The sequence below is a fragment of the Somniosus microcephalus genome, chromosome 1 (assembly GCF_052327205.1).
Source record: "Somniosus microcephalus isolate GS21.2 chromosome 1, FLI_Smic_1.0, whole genome shotgun sequence".
Classification (NCBI taxonomy): domain Eukaryota; kingdom Metazoa; phylum Chordata; class Chondrichthyes; order Squaliformes; family Somniosidae; genus Somniosus; species Somniosus microcephalus.
Genome location: NC_140987.1, coordinates 97,269,792 through 97,283,354, shown reverse-complemented (window position 1 = coordinate 97,283,354; position 13,563 = coordinate 97,269,792). Strand labels below are relative to the sequence as shown.

Genomic DNA, 13,563 nt, shown 5'->3' with positions numbered 1-13,563 from the left:
CATTATAGCCAAGCCTGCTCTGTTCTTGCCCAATGTCCACATGTGCAACATCCAGCAGAGGTCACTAGAAAATGAGCAGGAATCATTTTTTTTTCTCCTCTTCTACCTTGCCTGGTAGCACTTGAGGCTGACCACAGCCAAGGGTTGAACCTGGGATTTCTGGTATGAGACTTGGCTACTTGCTGGATAGACTGGACATGGGAACCTTTTTTTTGTCTCCATTCAGCATAACTGTTGTGGAAAAATAAACTTTTTTTTTGCTCAGCTTGCAATTTCTACTTATCAGTTCTTGTATCCAGTATGAAATTACTGGAGCTATAGTAATGGCTACCTGCTTTTAGTTTTTGACTGTGATCCTAATGTTTACTGCTCAGCCTATTTCCAAATGCACCATTTTGTTAAGTTGCATTGGGATTTTGCTTTAAGTATTGGCTTTCCAAGCCAGTTATGTATTTTTAATGTTGCATAGGAAAAGAGCCTTATTTGATCTTCACAAACCGCCATGACATCCGGAAGCTAGGACTGAATCACCAAGAGTACACCCAGGTAGCTGGACAGCTGAGGAATGCTGTAGCATTGGATGCTGACATTGCAGAGCAGAGAATCTTCTGGGCTGACTTGGGCCAGAGGGCAATCTTCAGGTAAATGAAATGCTGAGCATGAATACTAGACTAATGCTAAAACTTGCCTACCTTATTTGTGCAGCCTTCAAGTTAATGTGTGGTGTGCTGGATGTTGAGAATTTCAGATCAAGACCATTGACTACCAATCTTAATTATAGCAATTTTTCCCATGGTCTGGTAATCCTGTCCTTTAACTCATGCTTTCTGATTCTTTGGTGTGGCAATGGATCACAGATTCCCACAGTAACTACACAACACCAACTATTGTCTAGGCATAAATTGCTTGCATTTTTCTGCATTAAGCTGCTTAAGAGGGAACTAATTAAGGTGTCACATTGAAATGAAGCATTTGATTTGGTATAATCTCTAAATGAACTGAATGCTCAAGTTAATTAATTTCATCCTGTTTAGTGTATCCATCAATAAGTGGGAAGGCAGAGCTGGTATTTCCATAGTAGTCAAGGATGTAGGCATCCCTGTGGGAATTGCTGTGGATTGGGTTTACAAGCACCTCTACTGGACTGATCGTGGTGCTAAAACTATATCTCTGGCTATGTTTGATGGAACCAAAAGGATGATCCTCTTCGACACTGACCTAAAGGAGCCAGGTTCTATAGAAGTTGATCCACTATCGGGGTATGAATGTTTTACCTTCTATAATTTTAGTGCTAGTGTTCAGATACATTTAGTGCTGTGATTAATGTAATCTGAATTTGTGTAAAAGGTGGAAGATTTTGTGCCCAAAACTGGTACAAATTGCATGTTCACACTGACTCTTGAGCCTTCACTTGAGCATATTGAAGCTAATTAAATTACTTTTGAATATCCGGTGATTTGGAACTGTAGATGAACACATGGAAACGGGAAGGTAGTGCAGTTGGAGGTGTAATTAGTATTGTCCGAGTTTACTGACCTCCCAGTCAAAAGCAGCTTCATCAGCTGTTAGTTGAAGGCTGGATGCACTGGCTTGAATGCAAATGTGATTGGAATATGAGTTAGAAAGGCTTACCAGTTATATTTACCCCCTCTCTCAAAAGGTTCATTAGCCATAAGCCTGTTTCAATTGAACATTGGGTAGCACTATCCCTAGCACTAGCTGGATGTGATTTTCCTACTCCAAATATTGCAATTGCTTTAAGTTTAGATGTAAGCAGCAAAACATTGTTTAGCTTGGTACTTCAATGTAGGTTACATCCTTTTTGACTCTTGTATTTTAAAGGTTTGTTTATTGGTCAGACTGTGGTGAACCAGCAAAGATCGAAAAATCAGGAATGAATGGTGCTGCTCGGCAGCTCCTGGTTACCAGAGATATTCAATGGCCAAATGGAATTGCACTTGGTAAGTAATTAAAACCTGCTTTTACGAGATAAACATAATTAACACCTAATTGAAACTTGACTTGACTTAAACACCTGCTTTGCCCCCAGACCTTGTGAAAAGCCGTCTCTATTGGGTTGACTCGAAGCTGCATGTGTTGTCAAGCATAGACCTAAATGGTCGGGATAGAAGAACAGTGCTGCAGTCACAAGAATTCCTTGCTCATCCTTTTGCTGTTGCAGTATTTCAGGTGAGATTGCAAGTTAGAAATTCTACCAAAATATGTAAAGTAGACTAATTTTTATAATTGAATAAGATTGCATATTAAACTTATTGTGGGTAGTTAATTCAGTAATTTAATTAGAATCTCCATTGTTACGTCTCAAATCTTGCCATGACTCTTCTGTCTAGAACAATGATGCTGCTAAATGTATAACCATACTGGGTGGTGGGGTGTTAAATATTGAATGTATTGTGATCCAAAATAAGATTAAAATGACCTGAGTAAATGCTGCAATTCCAGAAATCTGAAATTACTGAGCTGTTAAAGTTCATACTATGCAAGACATTTTCTTCCTGGCATGTACCAAAGGCTGCAGTTATTTCACTCTTTAAATCCTACAATGATATTTAATCTATTTCAAAACTTACAATCATCAAACTGGCTAGGTCAAAGCTTTGCATGGAACACTTTACTGCAAGATCCTGATGATGGCATGGTGCTTTTTAAGACCATTGCCATCTGTAGGTCCTGTGAAGTTCAAACACAACATTCTGACTTGGGTACAATTATTATCAAAAATATGCACCTTGGACACTACACAATTGGCTGTGCTTGCTACTTGTGTAGTCATTTAGGGATTATGTTCATTTTAGATTCAATTACTTCTGGGATACAGTGCTGATTTAGATATGCAACTGTACAAGGGTTGCACCTATTGCTCAAACTTGGGCATGGAATGGGGCACTGGAAATATTTTGGTTAATGAGCTTGAAGTAACTAGAAAATTTCTGTTCCAGGATAGTGCCTTCTGGATTGATGAGAATGAAGCCATCCATGAAGCCAACAAGTTCACTGGTGAAGATCTAGTAACTTTGGCCTCTAATCTGAATGGACCTCAAGACCTCATTATTTATCATGAGTTAATGCAGCCATCTGGTAAGTTTGGGCTGTTTTTTTAATAAAGGGAAAGCAAGACTTGTACATTTACAGCGCAATTTTTTAAAAAAACCCTTCATGGACTGTCACTCTTCATGGACAGTCACTATTAAGGAAGTGAGGTTTCTGCAGACCTGGGTGCTTTGTCTTTTTGCCAATGGCATGTTGCTGTCCTAATTTCAGATAAATTAGAACAGTTCTTATTCTGTGGGGCAGGAGGAGTGGACATTAAGGAGCATATGTTGTGCTTCCTTGATTTTAGTACCATAGCAATTGTGGAAGTGTCACTTTTGTGACTGGTAATGCTGTCACATTAAGTTGGAAATGGCTTTATGCTAGTTTGTCAAAAATGTTGTAAATCCATCAATTATAATTGGAAGTTGTAAATCTCCCTGATCTTGAATTGTGATTCAAATGATACAGCCAGCATCTGTAAAATTTTCACAAGCTTGATGTGCAATAGCATGAAAGTTGTCCTTTTGGGTTTGGCAATCAAAATTTGATTCACTTTTTTTATGTACTTCAATTTTAAATATTTTGGCATCGTTGGTGTTAAGCAACCTACTTTCTCTAGTTCACAACACATTTTGAGTAAGCAAGAGACTTTGTAATGGGGTATATGGAACAGACTATTGATGACTAAAGATGATCAGTCTTAACTGCATAGTGTGGATATTCAGTTTCTATCTTTGAGTACACTGACAAACTAAACCATGCTCCTTTTATACACCATATTTTGACTACAACAAAAGAAAATGTCTGACTTAGTCTGTTTCCAGAGGATTTGGGAAAAGTATTGATGTAAGCCCCCGAAGTGCAGACCAAGTGATATACAAGGTCGACGTCACTAGCTTGTCGAAAGACAGACCACTAATTGAAGTCAACGGTTTACTCAGGCCTGAGGAGAGCCTCCAGATCATGTCTGAATCGAACTCTAACAAGCTTCTCAAAGTCCACACAATTGTACACATTTTCCAATCCCTCCTTCAGAGATCCAATCGATTTAAAAGTCTATACATTAATCACTAACTAGGTGTGTCTAACTTATACAAAGTAGCCTATAACAAGTTTCACTTTTCACTGAAGGGGCCTGTAGACCCTCTGATTTCTTGGAAATGAGTCATCCAGGACATGTGATTTCTGAGAAACGAGTCATTCTTTCTCTTGACCACTACTAAGTTTTGTTTTTCCAGAAAAGGGTTATGTCAGTGTCTTTTTGTAAGTTTCATCTCTCTAAACTGGTATGGTCATTTCTGCAATTAAACATAGAATAATTAGTACATCTTTACACATTTTGCTGCTGCAATTGCGTTCTACTAAACGTGCCCTGTTACGCTCACTTTTTAATCTTACTGCAAGTATATCTATGTAAACAGTTTGCAATTGTTTACCTCGGAACCATTTGACTTCCTGACATTTTCTAGCATCTTTGACTTCTGTATCAAATGGATACCTACTTCCCATGTTTATTACCCTAAAACTAAACATTAACAGGTGATGTCATCACTAACACATTACCTTACTTGAGCACTTTGCATTTCAGAAGCAATGCCTTAGACACTTCAATGTCATCCTGTTTATTTTGGAAAGCCTGACACTGCATTCCTTTTATGACACTTCCAGGAAAACCTGTTGCTTTAAGATACAAAGTAGACTAATTCTCAACTTTTCACATGTCCAACTGTTGGTTGATCTAAACTTTCTTTAACAGGAAGAAACTGGTGCAATGTGGACTTGAAGAATGGAGGCTGTGAATACATGTGTGTGCCTGCTCCTCAAATTAGCAGTTATTCAGAAAAATCTACCTGTGTGTGTCCATCTGGAATGTTGCTGGAGGGTGGACAGTATTGTAGGCCAGGTACATATGAGCAGCTTTCTTGTACAATGTCTATGACAAAATTGAAGAAAGGAGATAACCAAACAGCACATTAAGGTTTTTTATATTCATTCATGGGATGTGGGCATTGCTGGCAAGGCCAGCATTTATTGCCCTTTAAGGTGGTGAGCCACCATTTCAGAAGGCAGTTAAGCATCAACCACATTGTGGGTCTGGAGTCATAGGCCAGACTGGGTAAGGATGGCAGATTTCCTTCCCTAAAGGACATTAGTGAACCAGATGGGTTTTTACAACAGTAGTATCATGGTCACCATTACTGATACCAGCTTTTTAATTGGATTTATTTAATTAACCATTTAAATTCCCCAGCTGCCAGTGGTGGGATTTGAACACTCTATCATTAATTCAGGCCTCTGGATTACTAGTCCAGTAACATAACCACTATGCTACTGTACCCTGTTGAGACTTGCAATCTGGAGAAAGTGACTTGGTATAGATGCCTTAGGGGTGGGGGGGGGGTGCAACATTTGCATATGCTAATTCTGAAGCCTGATCTGCAGTCATCTTGAGCATAAAATCTAGATCACCTGACTGTTCATAATGCAAAGTAAAATTGGTCTTGCTGTTGAATTTATAGGTTTAATGTTTGCATTTAGTCTTAAATTCAACATGTAGATCCTTGGCCTCTTGCATTAACTTGGCTTGCTCCTATTTGTATTTAGAAACTAAATTTGTCTGCAATGGTTATAGTAGTATTCTCAATTTCCATCTTGATGTGCAATCCTTATGGTCCACATCCCTTTTTTTTTTTTAACCTTTGCTTTATTCAGGAGAGCAAGGCTTAAGTGGCAGATTTATTCACTTATATCCACTACCTATTAATACCAGAGTTCTAGGAAAAGAATATCCAATTAATTTCTGCAAACTGACACGTTCCATTTGCAGGTTGTTTTATAACTGGTTGTAGCAGCTGTGATTTGTCATTGCTTAGTGGTCAAAATGATAGGATAGCATAAGTTTACAGAATAAAAGGTATGGTTTTAACACTCTGGCTTCTATTCACTAGCTAAGATGACCTGTAGACCATCAGACTTTGTGTGCCACAATGGACAATGTATACCTAATAAATGGCACTGTGATGGCAATGTTGACTGTAAAGATGGATCTGATGAAAATCCAGAAATCTGTCGTAAGTACCAAATTTGTATCTAACTGGCACGATATAACTTATACATACCATATTTGATCTTGGTTTTTTGCCTTTTTTACTTTCAAAGTCTTAGTACTTTTACCAATGGTGGCTTTGCATGTGCTTCCATTGCTTCAAATTAAATATAATTTTGTATTCTTGATCAGAATATGCATTTAACCTTTTGATCCACCTGCACTAATTGGTATTTAATGGGGCAATCCTTCAAATCAACCAGTGGAATATTTATTTGTGTCCACATGTGAAGTGATTATTGCATCAGGTGAGACACAAGCTTTCAAATGACTAGCTGAAATGTGAGCAATTCAATACTGACCTATTACTCAACTAAGCAGACACTAAGATTTGTGGCACATGACCACAATAATGCACATACTGAATTGTGAATTCCATTATTTCTAACAATAGAAATAAATTGAAAGAAAATCTGGGAATTGGAAATACACCAATCAGTCTATAAACAAAGAATAAGTTAACATATTGGGTCTTGAACTTTCTGTCTTTGTTTATTCATTTGATGTGGGCTTTGCTGGCAAGGCCAGCATTTATTGCCTGTCCCTGATTGTCCTGGAGTGGTGGTGGGGAGTCACCATCTTGAACTGCTGCAGTCCATGTGAAGGTACACTCAGTGCTGTTAGGGAGGGAGTTCCAGGATATTGACCCAGTGACCATGAAGGAACAGCAATATATTTCCAAGTCGGGATGATGTGACACTTGGAGGGGAACTTTGAGGTGGTGCTGCCCTTGTCCTTCTAGGTTGTAGATGTCATTGGATTTGGGCAGTGCTGTTGAAGCCTGGGCGAGTTGCTGCAGTGCATTTTGTAGATGGTACACATTGCAGATGTGGTGTGCAGGTAGTGAATGTTTAAGATGGTGGATGGGGTGCCAATCAAGCAAAGTGCTTTGTCTTGGATGGTGTCAAGCTTCTTGAGTGTTGGAGCTGCACTCCAGGCAGTGGAGAGTATCACACTCCTGACTTGTACCTTGTAGATGGTGGAAAGGCTTTGGGGAGTCAAGTGAGTCACTTGCTGTAAAATACCTGGCCTCTGACACCTCTTGTAGCCATGGTATTTGTGGCTAGTCCAGTTAAATTACTGGTCTATGGTGACCCCCAGGATGATAGTGGGGGATTTGACTAGTAATGTCAAGGAGGTAGTTAGACGCTCTCGCTCTCGGGCGATAGTCATCCAGCACGTGTGGTGTGAATGTTACTTGCCATTTATCAGCCCAGCGGCACCCAAACTGAGCATTGGTATGCAGGTTATTGGTAAGTGCTGCTTGATATCATGGTCAATGACCCCTTCCATCACTTTTCTGATTGAGAGCAGACTGACGGGGTGGTAATTGGACATACCTGGGCAATTTTCCACTTTGTTGGGTAGATGCCACTGTTGTAGCTGTACTGAACAGTTTGGCTAGTTCTGGAGCACTACAGCCAGGATGTTGACAGCCCATAGCCTTTGCTGTATCCTGCCTGGATCTGAAGGGTCTACATCAAAGTGTTGTCTTTTCTCTTTACAGATGCTGATAGATTTGCTGTTTCCAATATATTTTTTGCACCAGAAACTTTCCCTTTGGCCATGTAAACAGTCATACAAAGCAAATTGCTTCTGTTCCTATTTGGTGTACATGTGCTTTTCTAAAATAACTAATCTTGCACTTAAAAATTTTTTGGTTGTTTCAGATATGAAAATTTGTCATATCCATGAAATCAGCTGTGGCCCTGGATCTCTCCAATGCATTCCTGTCTCTTGGAAGTGTGATGGCAAAAAGGACTGTGATAATGGTGGTGATGAGGAAAACTGTGGTAATATGACCTTGAACAAAACTTTTGACATGTTGCTCTAGGGGTAGGGAAGGGGGTGTAGTCACTTTTGGTTTCTTTCCAATATTTTGTGTGCCATGGAAGAGCAGACGAGCCCATGAACTGAAATTTGACCTTGTGAAATATCTGTAGTACTGGTGACATGGGGTAAATGAGCAGTTCTACCATTTTGGGAATGCACCAGAAGTAATGTGACCTACCTACTGCTTTGGATCTCCATGGCAAATATGATGTTGGACTGTAGCTTGGGCAAAAACTAATTTTTTGAAATAAAATTACAGAAGCAAGAGCGAAACTGATGGATTGCAGTAGCTAACACCATCTGTTCCAAGTACAATGAAAGCTCAAGTCCATGATGATCCAAGTGTCCTAAGTGTCCAATCTATGTAGGGGCCAGCAGTCTGTTTCCTTTTTGACATAGTACTAAATCTAAAATAGATTTCATGGGTATTGGTCAGATTACAGGCTGTTAATCCAAAATCTACATCAGCTGAATATTGATCTACACCTAATTTAGGTCTTGGGTATCTAATACTTTAACAAAGCATAAACATTAGCTTAGGATATAGCTGACTGACCTGCAGATAATGACTCTTGAACTTATCAAGAAAATTGCTACCTTAACCTAGTTCAAAGTTATACATAGTTTCAGCATAATTCAGATTGGGCAAGATTACTTCTACCTAGCCTAATTCAGTCACGCATATTTTCTGCACTAATTTAAAATGATTAACTTGCATTTGTATAATGCTTTTTAATCCTACAAATGCCCCAAGGCACTATACAGGTGCAGCTGTATTGAATAGCTTTCAGAGAGCCAACGCTGGCACATTGGGCCAAATGGTCTCTTGTGCTGTATGATTTGATGAAGAGGAACCAATTGCTGTCTGGAAGAGTTTAGGAATGTTGACTCAGTGGCATGAAAGCAGTGGGGAGGGGAAGAAATGTATGAGGCCAGGGTGCAGTAAGAAAGGTAAATTTGCAGGAGATTAGAGCTAGGGTGAGGAGAGGCCATCAAAAGGTGAGGATAAAGATATTAAATTTAATTGATGTGCTGTGGGACAAGGATCCAATATAGTTCTGCAAGGTGGGGCTTGGTGCAAGATCAAATATGGGCAACTGCAATTTCAGTAGTTTATGGAACATGGATAAAGACCAGCAAGGGGAGCACTAGCAAGAGTCTGGATGTGATAAAGGGCACAAATAAGGATTTCTGTAGCTGAGGGGCTAAGATGGGGAGCAGAGATAGACAGCGTTGAGATGGAAATAAGCTGTTTTGCTGATGGAAATGGCAGGGATTAAAGTGCAACTCAGTCACAAGATGCCAAGGTCTGCAGCCTGAGGCAGTGGGTTTGTGACTAGTGCCAAGAACATTGGCTTTTGTCTACTTTCAGCTAAAGAAGTCCCTACTCATCCAGGACTTGCTGTCAGGTGGTCTAATGACCTGGAAGTGGTTGTGGAGTCTAGAACAGTGGTGGATTGATGGAGCTAGGTGTTGACATATGTACAATCTGACTTTGCCCCTGATGTCACAAGTTCAGCACATGGATGAGGAAAAAGGGAGCTAGTGATGCAGGAAAGAAAAGCCATTGCTGCAAGTGTAGGGCAGGACAGTGGAAGAGTAACTGCCAAAAGATGGGGACGGCATGCCATGGTTGATATAGCAAAGGATAGAGGGCAGTAGTGAGCTCTTAGAAAGGGCTGAAGTCTGAGACGGTGGTTGCCATTGCCCAGCCTGCCTTCTGCCAGTGAATAGCTTTGAGGGAGGCATGGTGCTGAGGAAAGAGAAAGGGGAATAGTTGAATAAGGAGCCTCGACCTAAACATCTGTATTCTAGCATCATACAGGCAAACTTCCCTTCTCCAAGCAGTGAGACGAACCATTTGTAAACTGCTATAGTGCAGAGCCTACCTAAACTTAATTTTCTTGTAAATTAAAACAGTGTGCCTCTGGATCTGTCACCAGGGGGGAAAAAAACTCAACCATTTATCCAGAGACTAAAAACTTGTTCCAAATTAATCCAATTTAGCTTTAATATTGTCTTTTTATTGAATTCAAACTCTTACTATTCTGCATCCCACTGAATTTGCAGTGGCAACTGCATTCCTGTGATTTGCTAAATTTTAGCGCATCAAGTCTCCAAGGCTGCAGCATGGCCCAGTTTATACTGGAGGCTATGACTTGTACTCTTTTCAGAGATCCTGCACTTGAAGGTTTCTAGCACTTGGCTTTCCCAATGGCTATGTAATCTTAATGTACCATATGTATTTTAAAAAGACCTGGGAGGTCCATTGAACCACCCACTTTATACCAGTCTACAATATATTCTAGCCTGTGCCCAACCCAATTGATACGAGTGCTTAAGTTTTTATTGAATCCAATCCGAAGTTGACTGACCTACTGCTACATTGTTTTTGTGAACCTGAAACTGCTTTCTAGTTTTATGAAAAATGCAAGAGACAAAATACTATGATGCTGGAAATCTGAAATCTAAACTGAATGCTGAGAATAAGTCAGGCAGCATCTGTGAGGAGGGAAAGAAGTTCACATTTCAGGTCTGACCATCCATCAGAATATAACTGCAGTCTAGTTCACCTTTTATTACTTAATTAAATAACAGTAATTAAAACAGCCTTTAATTACTAAAGAGATAAGGGACAGCGTAAACAAAAGCATACAAAAATGCAAATCTCTGATTCTGGCAAATGGGCAAAGATGCAAAGGGTCACAGATCTGATGGTAAGAGCTACAAAAAGGGATTATGAAAGGAAACTTGCAAGGGATAGCAATCAACACTTTCTTACAATTATTAGGAAAGAAGGTGCAATATTGGCCCCTTAAAAGCAGTGATAAGGAAATAATTACTTTGTCAGTTATTACAGCAGAGGAAAGCATGCCAGAAATCTCAAAACTAAATTGGGGACAGGAACTCAAAAAAAATTAATGTAAGTAAAATAACTAATGAAGAAAATAATGGCACCAGAGTGACAAATCCCCAGGATCAGATGGCTTCCATCCCATGACTATAAAGGAAGTAGGAGAGTACCTTGCAGATGTTCTAAGTATATATAATGTTCCAAATTTCTTTCAGGAGCCATTCCTTTTAGTTTGGAAAATTGTGCATGTCGCTCTATTTAAAAATGGTGAAAGGGAAACCAAGGAATTCTAGACCAGTTAGCCTAACATCTGTTGGGACATTGATCAACTGAAAATTTGTGGTGTTCTGTCACCCTATCCTTAGACTTTAGCAGAGAGCCAGCATAGATTTGTGAAAAGTAGTCATACCTGACAAACCTGATTGAATGTCTATGGATGTTATTTATATGGACTTCCAGAAGGCATTTGATAGTCTCATATGAAACTGTTATCTAAAGTAGAAGCCTGTGGAATCGAGGGCAAATTATTGACCTGATTAGGAAAGTGGCTGAATGGTAGATAGAATAGGGATAATGGGTAGTTGCTCCAATTGGCAGGAGGTGACTAGTGATGTCCTGCAGGGATCTGCTGGGGACTCAACTATTCACAGTATTTATTAACTACTTGGATGATTGCATAGACAGTCATATTGACATTAAGTGAATGAAATCCATTTGCCATAGTTTTGCTCAATGTAGGCAAATGTGAAGTCATTCACTTTGGACCTAAAGGATAGAACAGGATACTTTCTAAATAGTGATGGTCCAAAGAGACTTGAGGGTCCAGGTACATAGATCATTAAAATGTCATGAACTGGTATAGAAAATCAAAGGCTAAGAGGATTAGAATAAAAGGGGGTAGAAGTTATGCTGCAGCTGTACAAACCCTGGTTAGACCACACCTGAAGTACTGAGTGCAGTTCTGGGCACCACCTTAAGAATGATATATTGGTCTTGGAGGGAGTGCAGTGTAGGTTTACCAGAATGATACCTGGGCTTCAAGGGTTAAGTTACAAGGAGATTATACAAATTAGGGTTGTATTCACTGGAATTTAGAAGGTTAAGAGGTGATCTGATCAAAGTTTACAAGATATTAAGGGGAATAGATAGAAACTATTTCCACTGGTTGGGGATTCTAGGACTAGGGGGCATAGTCTTAAAAATTAGCCAGACCTTTCAGGGAAATTAGGAAACTCGTCTACACAAAGGGTGGTAGAAGTTTGGAACTCTCTTCTGCAGACGGCCATTGATGCTGGATCACTTGATTTTAAATCTGAGATTGATGGCTTTGTTAACCAGAGGTATTGAGGGATATGGGCCAAAGGCTGGTATGAGGTTAGATCACAGATCAGCCATGATCTAATTGAATGGTGGAACCAGCATGAGGGGCTGAATGGCCTACTCCTGTTCCTATGTTAATTCCTTCTCCATTCCCCAAGTATGGTGCTAGAAGTGTGTTGGCAGTGATTCTGGTCTACTTTACATAGAAACATAGAAGATGGGAGTAGGCCATTTGGCCCCTTGAGCCCACTCCACCATTTAATGAGATCATGGCTGATCATCCAAATTCAGTACCCTGTCCCTGCTTTCTCCCCATATCCCTTGATCTCTTTAGCCTTAAATATATCCAACTCCTTGAATATATTTAATGAATTGGCCTCAACTGCCCTGTGTGGCAGAGAATTCCACAGGTTCACCAATCTAGAAATTCCTCATCAGTCCTAAAATGGCTTACCCCTTAAACTGACCCCTGGTTCTGGACTCTCCCACCATCAGGAACATCCTGCATCTAGTCTGTCTAGTCCTGTTAGAATTTTATGCATTTCAATGAGATCCCCCCTCATTCTTCTAAACTCTATTGAACATAAGCCTAATTGACCCAATCACACCTCGTCATTCCTGCCATCCCAGTATCAGCCTGGTGAATCTTCACTGAACTCCTTCCATGGCAAGAACATCCTTCCTCCGATAAGGTGACCAAAACTGCGCACAATACTCCAGGTGTGGTCTCACCAAGGCCCTGTATAACTGCAGCAAGACATCCTTGTTCCTGTACTCTCCCTCCCTACAAAGGCCAACATGCCATTTGCCTTCTTAACCGCCTGCTGCACCTGCATGCTTAACTTCAGTGACTGGTGCACAAAGACACCCAGGTCTTGTTGCACTTCCCCTTTTCCCAATCTATTGCCGTTCAGATAATGTCTTCCTGTTTTTGCCACTGAAGTGGATAACCTCATTTATCCACATTGGGCAGTAGCACATAATCACCCAACCTGTCATGTTTCTTGGCATCCTCCTCACAGCACATGCCCACCCAGCTTTGTTATCTGCAAACTTGGAGACATTACATCTAGTCCCCTCATCTAGATCATTATATATTGACTAGCTGGGGTCCAAGGACCAATCCCTGCAGTACCCCACTGCCTGCTACTTGGAAAAAGACCTGTTTATTCCAACTCTTTGCTTCCTGTCTGCCAACCAGTTCTCTATCCAAGACACTACCTTACCCCCAATCCCATGTGCTTTAACTTTACACACTAATCTCTTACACAGGACCTTATTGAAAGCCTTCTGAAAGTCCAAATACACCACATCCATTGGTTCTCCCTTATCTATTCTACCAGTTATATACTCAAAAAATTCCAGTAGATTAGTCAAGCACAATTTACCTTTTGTA

The 13,563-nt window shown here is 40.2% G+C and overlaps 1 protein-coding gene across 2 annotated transcripts in view; it reads left to right on the top strand.

Moving 5' to 3' along the window:
• LOC147124248 (prolow-density lipoprotein receptor-related protein 1-like) overlaps nucleotides 1-13,563 on the top strand; it is a 136,171-nt gene that overhangs the window by 70,984 nt on the left and 51,624 nt on the right. For both annotated transcript variants that reach the window (XM_085984223.1, XM_085984218.1), the window contains exons 34-41: nucleotides 470-641; nucleotides 1,035-1,259; nucleotides 1,843-1,961; nucleotides 2,051-2,190; nucleotides 2,961-3,099; nucleotides 4,811-4,957; nucleotides 6,003-6,125; nucleotides 7,831-7,953. In XM_085984223.1, coding sequence (XP_085840349.1) covers nucleotides 470-641; nucleotides 1,035-1,259; nucleotides 1,843-1,961; nucleotides 2,051-2,190; nucleotides 2,961-3,099; nucleotides 4,811-4,957; nucleotides 6,003-6,125; nucleotides 7,831-7,953 — 1,188 coding nt within the window. The remainder of the gene's footprint in view (nucleotides 1-469; nucleotides 642-1,034; nucleotides 1,260-1,842; nucleotides 1,962-2,050; nucleotides 2,191-2,960; nucleotides 3,100-4,810; nucleotides 4,958-6,002; nucleotides 6,126-7,830; nucleotides 7,954-13,563) is intronic.